The sequence below is a fragment of the Meleagris gallopavo genome, chromosome 19 (genome assembly GCF_905368555.1).
Source record: "Meleagris gallopavo chromosome 19, MGAL_WU_HG_1.1, whole genome shotgun sequence".
NCBI classification, from domain to species: Eukaryota; Metazoa; Chordata; class Aves; order Galliformes; family Phasianidae; genus Meleagris; species Meleagris gallopavo.
The window spans coordinates 2,517,010-2,529,664 of NC_139422.1; the positions used below are offsets into that span (position 1 = coordinate 2,517,010).

General features: G+C 42.4%; 1 protein-coding gene across 8 annotated transcripts in view; it reads right to left on the reverse strand.

The window, feature by feature from the left end:
• The window catches only part of TNC (tenascin C), a 90,014-nt gene that overhangs the window by 15,250 nt on the left and 62,109 nt on the right, over positions 1 to 12,655 (reverse strand). For 2 of the 8 annotated variants that reach the window (XM_085239151.1, XM_019621393.3), the window contains exons 11-16: positions 11,731 to 12,150; positions 8,728 to 9,000; positions 6,493 to 6,765; positions 5,137 to 5,409; positions 2,691 to 2,966; positions 263 to 535 (exon numbers count right to left, since the gene is read on the reverse strand). The exons of 1 other annotated variant lie outside the window; for it this stretch is intronic. In XM_085239151.1, coding sequence (XP_085095277.1) covers positions 263 to 535; positions 2,691 to 2,966; positions 5,137 to 5,409; positions 6,493 to 6,765; positions 8,728 to 9,000; positions 11,731 to 12,150 — 1,788 coding nt within the window. The remainder of the gene's footprint in view (positions 1 to 262; positions 536 to 2,690; positions 2,967 to 5,136; positions 5,410 to 6,492; positions 6,766 to 8,727; positions 9,001 to 11,730; positions 12,151 to 12,655) is intronic. 5 more of the 8 variants (XM_019621397.3, XM_019621396.3, XM_019621398.3 and 2 more) reach the window with 5 other exon arrangements.

Genomic DNA, 12,655 nt, shown 5'->3' on the forward strand with positions numbered 1-12,655 from the left:
GCAGAAATTTTCACCCCTCAACCCACGTCATGCGTCTCTACAGGATCCCTCACAAAGAGAAAAAGGAAACATCAAGTTAAAAGGAATGGAATTTCACTGGTGAACCGATCAACCACGAGGAGTTATGTGTAGCCACGATGCAGAAAGGGATGCAAAAGCCAAGGTTTGTTTTGCAAATGGATTGCATGAAACAACTTCCGTGTGAGAAGGAAAGCAAGAAAGAAAAAAAGTGGAAGAGAACAATTTGTTCACATTAAAATACCTGTAACAGCCACAGTGCTTAGGGGCTTTGTTTGGTGCCCCTTGGCAAAACCATAAAGCATAACCTCATAGCCAATGCCAGTTATAAGGCCTTTAAGCTTCAGTTGCCGCTGGGCTCCCGTAAGGAGGAACTCCTGTGGGTCCAGCAGCTTGCCAGAGTCCACCACGACTACAAGAAAGCTGTCGAAGGCATTCTCCGATGCCATCCACGACACTGTGAACCCGTAAGGGTTAATATCAGAGACAGTTAGGTTTTCCAGTGGGGGCATGGCCTCTAAAAGAAGGGAAGGTGCAAAAACACACACAAAAAAAGAAGCAAAAAGAAAAAAAAAAATTGCAAATTAGAAAATGTCACAGATTTCACCAGATATAAATCACAACTTTTTTCCCCCAAAATATGGTATTAATTGAAGTGTATAGCCCGGATCACAAGACCAGGATTTTCAATGGAGCCTCCAAAAGTTAAATGTTCAATTCTTAATTTTCCTCTAGCGCATCTTAACACCTCATCTCACAAGCTCCTTTGAAATTCCTTCAAAACTCAATGGGTAAGCACATTACTCTTGTTGCACATGCACTAAAAGGCAGATATAACCAAAACTGTTTTAAAACTGTTATGCACAAAGCTTTCATTTCCTTTCAGTTGCCTCCACCACAGCTGCTTTAGGGACAAGTCTCAACTTTGACATTCCTATACAGTTCCTATATCTTACATTCCTGCCTCTCTACCTCACACGAGTATCTCCAGCCTTTTCTTCCGGCAGTGGAGGGTCAGTGATGCCAGGAGGACTGTGAGAAGCAGGACATCCATCAGCCAGGTCACAGCCAGTGAAAGAACTAAACATTTGCAAAATTGCTTTTGAGGGCAAGAGGAGAGAAGCAAGAATTTGCACCGACTGAGGGCAGGGGCTAATGATCACAGAACAGAGCAATAACCTGTTCAAAGAGCTTCACAGGCAGCTGCTAATGTAGCATGTTGACAGCTTAAAGAAATTCCAGTGAGGGGTCTTTTTTTTATTTTTTCTTTTACATCAGCTATAATCAGTTTGTATCCATTTGTCAAAGTTCAGAGCTGTGGACCAATTTCTCAAAACTTTCCCACTGGGTCTCTCAGACTAAAAGGCCAAATTTTCACACGACAGTCAAGCTCACACAAAATCTGATGTGTCAAACAGAGAGATCAGCTGGCTCTGCTACACCCTGGCCATGACACAGCACCCCAGGCATTGCTAGAATTCTCTAAACAATTTGACAAACCACATTGCGTTGGCCTAGGAATTAACTCATCCAGTCTTCCATTGCTCAAATTCCACTCACTTAAGAGGAGAAGTCGTTAAATGCAAAATTTTCTTTGGCTAAGAGTTTTAGGTTTGTTTTTTGACCTTTCACAGCTGATGACATTGACTCTCTGTTTGAGTATCCCTGGAATAGGCGTGGAGTAACACCAGTATATTAAACCCAGGAGGTTTCTGCAAACTGTTGGCACATCCAACTGTGGTGTGGGGTGCCATGTGTTTACCTTGTTGTGGGAAGCTTCCTCTCAAAACACTAATGCCCATGGTTTGTTTTTAAAACGGAAGAGTTTTGGAAGCAAACACTTCCCGACTTGTAACAACATTCATCAGGTGGCAGGTCAAAGCTGGTGCAAAATGCAATCATAAGGGAAGGGATCATGGCCACTGATTTTCTTAGCAAGGTGCTGGCATGGTAAGGGATGTTGCTCCTTCAAGGAGTGCTCCCACCGTGCATTAATGAAGTGAGGAGGAATATGAAAAGGCCTCAATTTCTGCTTTAATCCTATTTAGGCTTCCTTAGCTCTGTGCGATAAACCCTAGCAGTGCACACTGGCCATGTCATACACAGAATGTGAACATTGTAGTATTTATTTGACTATATCAGCATGTGATGTTCACTAATTCCAGATAAAATCTGGCCAAATTATTCATACATAGATTAGTTAATAGATGAGTTCATAGAATGGCCTGGGTTGAAAAGGACCACAATGATCATCTAGTTTCAACCCCCTGCCATGTGCAGGGTCACCAACCACCAGACCAGGCTGCCCAGAGCCACATCCAGCCTGGCCCTGAATGCCTACAGGGATGTATAGGTGTAAGATGTATAGGTGTAGGGATGTATAATGGATGTCAGAAGTACTGACAAATTTCTCCCTTAATCATCGAGAGTTAGAGAAGATGATAACACATGAGAGAAAGACTCCAGAGAGCTCTTGAATGACTTTGAACTATTACTCCTCCTAAAATTTTTTTAAGGTCAACATGCCTGCTGCAACCCATGCTTGCGCTAAGCTTCAAATGAAAGCATCAATGCTGGATACTCAGTGCTTTATCCGCACTTCTATCATGCGGAAATATATATATACATATGTTATCAACTGATAAACATACTCCAAACCTTTCGGCAGGTACCTGTCATGACAAAAGCAGTGAGGGGCTCTGTATGAACACCTGCATCGGTGGTGCCCTTAATGTTAATGTCATAGCCAGTGTAATCTAGCAGGCCTGAGATGTGGGCGCTGCGAGCACCTCCCGACACCGTAAGCTCCTGGGGTTCGTGTGCTGCATAGGAATCTCTAACGTGTATGACAAACTTGGCAAAAGGCCCATCTCTTGTGGTCCACGAGAGGTTGAAGCTGTCGGGGGTGACATTTGTGAGTGTGAGCGTGCCCAGCTGTGGCTCAGCCTCTGAAGGAGAGAGGAACACAGGTGAAGTGAGAGCATTACTTTGGGGTGGGGGGGAAGAATTAGCCATAGGGGGGGTTAGAGAGACTTAAAGCTAAAGCTGAAGGGTTTAGCCCTGTTTTGCAGTGGTTGAGGAAAGGAGCAGCACTGTAACAACTATTTTGTAAGGTTTTGGAAAGAAGCCAGTGAAATTAGTGCTGATTTTTAATTATTTTTCCATTCAGTTTTCTTAAATGCTCAAAATTTTCTTACTGAAATGTGGGCTTGGTTTACTGAAGCATCAACAGCAAATAGCCTCATGGTACAACCATGGAAACTGCAGTAACTCAGCACTGGATATTTAACAGGAATACCCAGACTCACAGCAATTCTGAAGTAGGATTCAAGCAGAAATTAGGATCAAAACAGATGTCCTTGAATACTGACTTCATCTTCTGTTTAGTGTTCTTGTAGATACTCATATTTTTGGACCCAGAAATTTACTGGGGTTTTAGTCCTAGCAGTGATCATCTCAGCACTAATCTCAGGCCAAAACCTCTCTGGACTCAATGGCTAAGGTGTTCCTTGTCCCCTGATTAGGCACAATCAAAGAACATCTAATGGACTGGACAAAAACAACCAAGAAATGCTCTTGCTCTCCCTCTTTCTGACTATTCAGAAACTTGGCCTTCATGCTATAGAAGGGGTACCATTCCTATTTTAATTTATTCCATTTAATGTAAAATCATTCAGGATTTTCATTAGAGCCCAAAAAGGCCACAAACACGACCCTGAAGTCAGGTGGCCTGGGAATCCCATCTGCTCTGAATTTCTCTTGCCAATTGAACCAAGAACACCTTGGGAAAGAATGATACCAGGGAATAACTGTACAAGTGATACATGCTGTGAGAAAAGCAAGAAGGATGTATCAAACTGACCAAGAAGAGTGAAAGAACGGAATCCTTTTGTTATCTAAAACAAGAACTGCTGCAAGATGTTCCAATTTTTACCAGCTGTCCCCAATTGCTTTTAAATAATAGTAGACCTCCCTCAATGGAAAAGTCTTGGAAGAGGTGAATCCAAGTGGCCCCAATTAAGGATACATGCCACTGTCATGCTGCCAATCAATGCCTTCATGGCTGACAGTGAAGACATCACCATGTAAGCATAATACCTCTGAAGATGGGAGGAGATGAGAAAATATCCACAATGCAGATAGGTTTGAGTGGAGAACCCAGTGAGACCGAGCATGGAGCCATCAGCCCCGCATGCAGCTCAGAGGTGACAAAACCGATCCCTTCCAGTCTGGTTCTGACATGGCTGCATTCCTTCACATGCCATTTACATCCAGTCAGGCAGGCTCATGACACCCAGACTCCAAAGAGTACTACATGCAAAACGAATTGGAGTTCTCTCTTCAGGAGAGTCTCGGTGAGCTCTTGGAATCACCATCACCACAGGAAAAGCTCTGACTCACGGTGAAAACCGACAGGTCTCAAGGACTAAAAGATAGCAATAGAAGTAGCAGTGTGGTGGGCTGACCATCAAGAAAGGTTGGACTTCCTATTTAAGCCCAGTTTTCTGCTGGGAATGCTTAAAAATGCCGGGCAGAGAAGAATACCAGAACTAGCAGAAGGTGGCTAGACCACTCCATGCAATTTTGGCTGGTCATTGAGCATGCTGCACAAAACTCCCACAGGAGATTCAAATGTCTTGGATGACATTTGGTTTTAAGAACAAAGAACCAAAATGACATGCAGGTGCCTCTCTGGCTGACAAAGCTACAAAGCCCTCCCACCCACAAGGAAGCAAGTGAGGATGGGATGAACAGGCACATCGCTCAGATCAAGTGAAAAGATATTCTGTGAAAAACATTAACCATCTGGAGCATGTCAGCTATATATACACAGCGCTTGCTGATAAGTGTATATATAATGAAACCAATCATGGTTTACAACTGGCTCCCTTAATGCTGGGGGCACTTTTCCAGCCTTTTCCATTGTCCCAGATATCTCTCTTTCCAAGCACTCACAAGGTCAGTTTATTTCAGCCTCCCCTCATGGTGATCTTCCTATACTTTATCAAAGTATGAAGTATAAGGATGATGAGTTGGAACCACGTTTCAGAGCAGTTTGGTGGACAGAAAAAGAAAGAAGAGAAAAAAGCAAACCTAGAAGTCGAAACAGTGAAATACCTGTGGTTGCCAGTGCTGTCAAGGTCTGACCACCTTGCCCATCAACTACACCATGGAGCTGGACAGTGTAATTAGTGGCAGCTTTGAGGCTGGTGACTACATAGTGCCGGGAGGCCCCTGGCACTATTTGCACCAGAGAGTCCAAAGGGGAGTCAGAGTTTCTGACTTCTAGAATAAAATGGTCAAAGGCATTGTCCTGTGCTTCCCACATGAGCAACATGGAGTCTGAGGTAGCATTTGATACAGTGAGTTTGCTAAGGAGAGGTTCCTCTACTATGGGAAGAAAAACAAATGGAAATGCGTTGCAATTATTAAAACCCAAAGCAATAAAATAAAACAAAAGTTTGAATTCACATGAGCCACAGATCACAAAGACCATCTAGCCATATACTTCCTGATGTTTTCCATACCATAACTTCATTGGTCACTTTGCCATGATTCAATGAGGAGATTCACAATCTACTGATGCTAGAAAATGCAACGCTGCATTATCTTGACCACTGATATTTGATATTAAACGTGACGTAACTGACTACCTAAATCTCCTGCTATGACAAATAGCTATGACAACTTTTCCAGAGATCATGTCAGCAGGCAAAAATTGGTAGAGGTGTTAAATGATCACAACATTGGTTATTATCTGTCTGCTGTGAGAAGCACCTTCTGCTTCTGTAACCTAGTCCTCTCATCCTCTCTTATTCCACTTCCATGCTGTAATTGGCTAAAGCACATGTGACACTTTCATCTCTTTGAGAGCCTTTTTTGGACACACTATCAACATAAAACCTCAGGATGTGCAATGTGCCAACAGCTAAATGCCTACCTATTTCATTTACCAACATCAAATCAAAACTGAAGGCTGAAGCTGAATTCAAGCAATGTATTGGCCTTGTAGGAATCTGCTGACAGACTGAAACCCATTTAGAGAATCAGGATAAAAACTGTACCTATAAATTGGCTTATCTGAAAGAAGGAGTGTGTCCTCAATGCTGCACAGCACATACTGCAAAGCTATCATAATGAATCATCTCCCACTTGCTTCTTGGGAAATTTGTTTTGCTTCTCATCGGTCTTAGAGATTGTCCCTACCCTAATGTTTGAACAAGAGCTAACACGTTATTATGTGAATGAAATTGCATCACATTGTGATTGACTGACTTTGCTGGATGGGACGCTGGCTTAACATTCACAGCTCAAAATGTCTGCGGCAGGTCTTCTTTAGAAGGTGTCAAACAGTGAGGTAGAGAATTTGGCAGTGGGCAGACTGATGGGGTATCTGAGGGCAGGGAAATGGGCACAACCTGCAAGGAAGAGTTAGAAGAAAGGAGAGTTAGCACTGAGGTAGGTTTTATATACCTGTTGTAGCCGCAGCACTTATTGCCTGTGTGCGGAAACCATGAGACATCCCATAGAGGTAGACAATAAAATCAGTGCTGGGGGAAAGCCCTGAGATATGAGCTGTTCTTGAATCGCCTGAGATGTTGAACTCCATGGGCTCCAGCAACCTGTTAGAATCAATAATTTCAATAGTAAAGACGTCAAAGTCCCCATTGGTGGTCGTCCAAGAAAGGTTGAAGCTTTCAGGAGTAATGTCGGAAACGGTTAGCTCACCAACTTCGGGGTGTGCTCCTGAGGAGGGAAACAACATTGGTCAGAAGGGGACAACCCCGTACCCCGACCTGCTCAGATCTGCTTCGCTCTGCTCATGCTGACAGCGCTCCAAGCTGCCCTTGGAGAAAAGGGTTTAAGTAAAAGCTTGCTACAGGCAAAATAGTTCTTAAAAGGGAAGAAATTAAATGACAGCAACTCAAAATGCTAAAAAAGAGGAAAAAGAGATGGGAAAAAAAAAGAAAGGAAAAAAGGAAGGTTAAAAGCTTTAGCTATTTCCTTTTGCAGCCATGCAACTTTGGGGTCTGAGCACGAAAGAAATCCCAAAAGAACATTTCCAAGCACCCCAGGGCATTTGGAGAAGTCAGCTTCCAGTTTTAGGAGAAGTAAAACTGGAGGAAAAGCTGTATCCAGAGGAAAAGGTTGTGTTTTGTTTTAGTTCTTCGAGTTTCCCTTTCAGCTTAAGTTTATGAAAGCTGGCATGAAATTTGGGAGCTGGAGCCAAAATGCAAAGCAGTGATAGCTGCCTTGGGGTTTCTTCCTCTCTGCAGACATCCCTGACGTGCTCCAGGAAGGCTCAGAAAATTCTGACAATTGAAAGTCCCCAGAAGGGAAAATTCTGAAAAGCCGGATGCCGAGGATGACCCAGAAATGGAAGGGAAAACCTCAGCAGGGAATCTTCAGCTGTTTTCATTATGTCAATAAAGGGAGAGCACACTGCGTGTCTGGGCAGGACACCCATGATGTCTGTTTTCTTGTTTGTTCCTCTACAGCTTCTTTTGCCTCGCCACATTTGTCTATTTTCAATGGGCAATCTGCTAGCAGACCCTCAAAGCACAGCGCTCCCAGACTGCAGCCCAAGGCAAGTGCCCTGTGCCACACACATTTCTACTAAAGCCAAGCCACTTAAAGCACTACTGAAATAGGCAAGCTCTGCTGAGTATAATGCTTTCATTTTGTTTTGTTCTTACATGTACTTTTACCCCCTTCTGTGCTGGGCAATATGTGCTTGGGAAAAGCACATATGAGCAAGCTCTGGCTGTCCCACGGTGGCAGGAGGTTGCAAGGTCTGTAAGGAAGCCCAGAGGAATCACCCAAAGGAAGAGCCACTGGTGCCCCTCTACTGCCAATTCGTATCCTGCTCATCACAGAGATCCTAACACCTGAAAGATTCACTGAGCCACACAGCACAGACATTTCTATTTGTTTCTCACAGTAGAAGTTCACAATAAGCAAACCTTTATCCAAAGTGCAGCATCTCACAAGATCAGCCACAAAATGATGTTTGTGGCTCTTGATTAGTCTCACTCAAACTTCTGATGACGTGAGGCTTACCTTCCTTCTTTCAGCTCACTGTTAGGCCACAGTATTTTGGTTAAATGTGGCCTTCTTGCACTGTATCTTTCTCAGAACAATCTGATTGTTTAAACTTCATGTGGCTCAATATATTCTTGGTAGAAATTTACTCGTGTTCTTCTCCATATGAGAACGCATGGAAGGGCCTTGTCCTTGAGTCAGACTATGCCCTCCATGTTGTATTTATGCAGAAGCTGGTGTGTGATTTCAGAAATAGCTTCTGAAAGGCAAAACTCAAACACGCCCTTGGGTTTTGCTTATTTGAGCTACAAATATAATTTCACAAGGCAACCTGGACTTTCCTGAGCATGTGCAACAGCCAGTTGGGTTTTGCAGTTAGCGTCAGCTAGCAGAAAAGTGAATAAAGGGAACAAAACAAGCCATTCTGAGAGGGGTAAAAAGAGCATTCCTGAAAGCAAAATGGCTCCATGGGGGCACTGAGACTCTTATTGGAAAGTCTGATCATGAGACATTTCCAAGCCAGAGATGTTCAGCCAAGCTTTAATGAGTTCAGTGCACCCATGCAAAGCAGCCCGAGTGAACAAGCTCTGTCAAGCAGTTGCAATAGCTCTGGCTCGTGTCCCTGTCTGCAACGAAAGGGAGCCTCTAGGCTGGATGAAAAGATACCTGTTGTGGTTTCAACAGAAAGGGGTTTGGTTCTGTAGCCTCGAATCACACCGTAAAGTGTGATGTTATAAGGTGTGTTGGCCTTGAGGCCTGTAATGTTCACAGAGTGCTGTCTGCCGGGGACTGTCGTGTTCCAGGTCTCTTCTGGATTGTCAGACTCCTGCACCTGAATGACAAAGTTCTCATAGGCCCCGTCGGCTGCTGTCCAGGTGAGCTGGAAACCATCCCAGCCAGTCTCTGACACTGATAAGTTTCCAAGCTCAGGTTCTTTCTCTGAATAAGGACAGAGAGTCAGTCAGTTACTCAGATTACAGACCGGTGGCAACACGGTATTACTTAATGACTTTCAGTTAATGAATTTCATTTGGAAGCAGGTGGCACAGAGATGCACCCCCACGCACATTTACATTCCCAGCTGCCCCAGGTAACTCATAATGTCTCTTCGGAGACTTGGCAAGACAGAACAGTAAGAAAAGAACCATAACAATAAATAATAATCACATTAATGCTGAAAGACTGCTCACAGAAAGCAGTTTATAGACCGTCTTACAGCTGGATGTATTTTGCTAATATTAATTACAACTCCCTATGACGCAAGTATTATCATAACCACTTCAGTGCAGCTATTAAGAATTTGGCATTTGCCATTATGAAGTGACTGTGAATACTGCAGTAATGCCTATTGTAAGGCTAGCAAGGCTCTGAGCTTCTAGTACTTGGGATTCAGATGGTTATGCTTTTAATTGAAAGATGTTACTTATTCTTCCAAACTATTTCTAATCCAAAACAGCAAAGAAGGGAAAATCTCTTTATGTCTGCATGACTTCAATTTAATAGACCTATCTTCATTATATTACATTATTCTGCCACCAAAGCCTTCCCAGAGGCAGAGAAGCTTGGATTTTCAGAGATATTGATATTAATCTAAAATTGAAATCTGCCTTCACTGAAATCAGCATTCTCATATGCCATCACAAGGCTGGCTTAGGAAACTTGAAGCCATCAGAGCTGACTCTCAGCTGTTGTTAAATCTGAAAATTTAGGTCTTTTTCCCAGCAAGAGAAGCAAGTCTTCCAGTGCTGAGACAATACAGCTGATTCCTTAAAATTAGCAGGTTCATGGGAAAATAACACAGTAATATATTTTTTTTCCTACATGGAAAATCTCAGAATCATAGAATATCCTGAGTTGAAGGGGCCCACAAGGATCATTGAGTTCAACTCCTGGACTTGCTACATAGTCAGCCATTGGCACTTCCAACATTTTTAGTGTTCATTTGCATTGTTGACGCATCAGCATTATAATAGGAACAAAGTCTAGCTAAATAACCTCAATGTGCATTCCTGAGCATTTATAAGAAATGATGCACAGAGGGAAATGGATCTGATGTTTCTTTTCTAAACTTCCATCGTAAAGCCTTGCATATATTTTGAGTTGATGCATAAGGGAGTGCTGAAATAAAGGAGATTTAGGCTTAACTTTATTCATATAAATCTCCCCATAACAACATAAAGCCTATTTTGTGACCCTCACATAGATTTACATAGGTAGGTGGAGCTGTATTTTCAGAGCTGTATTTTCAGACAGTTTCATGGATAACAGTCAGTTATCATTAGTGCAATTCACCAAACTAAAGTCAATTACTACTACTACTCAAAGTCTTGATGAGTTTTTCTCATCCTGTCAGAAAGGAAGAGATGGTTCATGAAATAACAGAATGATGTTCAACAAAAGAACACAGGAATCCGGAGAAAGATGTTTAGCTTTATCAGGACAATCACGGAGCTAAAATATGAATCATATCAAGATAGCACCACTTAGCTGAAAGAAGAGAAAATGGAACAGAAAAAGAACTGGTTGTATCAGAAAGAATAATCTTTGTTGTCAATGGAAATAAAATAAACATATCAACTTCAAATGAAAATGAAGCTAAGCAAAAGTTAAAGCAAGGTAAATATTTCAAGTTAAAGCACGATTATAAATATATAAGTAACCATCACAGCATAAAAGCAATTCAGATTTCTCTGAAGAGTGCTCAATTTCATTCCCATCCAAGATGCAGAGCCCCTTTGCCTCCCAGTTATGTCTCATGCATGTCTGAAACAGAAGTGCACTCAACCCCATCATGCTGTCAAGGGGCTGACAGATACTCATATAAACTCATGCACCAAGTTGGATGGTTGAAGACCTCTGTAAACCTCATCCGTTAAGCATTCAACATATATGACAAAACAACCATAGCGTCATCACAAATGATATCAAGGGATGATGTTTCTTAACTTTAAAAAAAAAAAAGATAGAACAAACCATTGAGAGATAAGGCTGCTCTAACTATTTTCTAGATGTGCAATAATAATCTTCGTATTTCTATGTGAATGTCTTACATCACGAATTGCATTTCTTTTGCAGGTGGTCTGCTATGGCCATTAGTCCCCAGATCAGTTCTCCAGGTGTGAACTTTCACAGTGGTACTTTGTTGAACTGAGCTCTGGGGCTACAGCCCAGTTTCCTCTTGAAATTCACATAATAGGGATAACAGGTAGAAGTTTTCAGAAGGGTACACTCCCAATGTGTTGCAATCTTTTTTTTCTCTAACATCACCACTTCCAGGCCAGTGCTGCAAGCTGCAACTTCCTTGTGGTCTTTCTTTTGTGCTTTGAATCACAGTCCCAATAAATCCCTGTAATATCTTGCTATTTTCATGTGCCTTGTAAATAGCAGATGCATCAATGCCTCTCTTTGCATGCAGTTTGAAAAGAGAGAAATGATGCTACGTCACCTTCAAAGCTGCATGGGGCATTGTCCATGCTACATAACTCAAGGCTCTCATTCCATAACAATAAGTTTTATCCCATGCAAACAAACAAAATAAACAACTACAACTAAGAAAGGCATCAATCACAAAGCTTTGCATTTCTGCAGTGGAAAACAGCAGTATGAAAATGAAGTTTTGTATTTCAAAGCAGAAGAGGAACATGTGGCTAATGAATCCATAGAAAATACCTGTAGCAGCTAGAGCTTCCAGGCCCCAAGACAGCTGGCCTTGAGTGCTTCCACGGAGGTTAATCTGGTATTGAGTGCCAGCTGTGAGATTGGTAATTTCTGTTTCTCGTTGGTTTCCCAGCAAAAAGAATTCCTGTGTTCTGTTTAAACTGGACAGGTCTTTCAGAGTGATAAGGAACTGATCAAATACCTCATCCTGTGCTGCCCAAGACAGGGTGAAACTACTGAAAGTCCTGTGGGTTATGTTAAGGTCATGAAGAGCATCAGTGACTTCTGAGATGGGAAGGTCAGTGGGCACCAAAGGCAGAGCATGGGGAGCAGTGCTGGGGTTTGATAAGTGACTTAGCTCTGTGGGAGCAGGACTGGTAGCATTAAATGATGTTGCACTGTCTGGTTCTCCAGATGTTGTGATTAGATGTGCTAAACAAAGGTAAATTACAAGTTAAAATCTCCTGATAATTAACCCCCCAAATACAGCACATGACAGCTAGCACCTGGTACAAAACAGTTTCTGTGCTTTCATTAAAGAGCTCTAAGATCAGAGAAGACAGATGGGTACTTCTACTTTGGAGACTGAATCCAAGCTAGAAGCACAGGCAGCATCACCAAGCATGTGGTTCCCACGCAGAGCCACACTAAGCAGCAGATCTACAACCATTAAGCACAGGGTTCAGCCGACATGCTTTCAGTGGAGAAATGGATGGATTCATCCTCAGTTGATGTAAATCAGACTACTTCAGCTACTTCTAAAGAACTTTGCTAGTTTACATCTCTCAACCATGCCTTTTATCTTGACTACAGCACAGCAGTCATTGCTACTGATCCAAACCTGAATTGGAATGCATGCCAATTATTGCAACAATATCAAATCCAGGCTGAGAAATGAGACAGACAGAAACATGCTAAATATTCTCCTGCCCAAGTA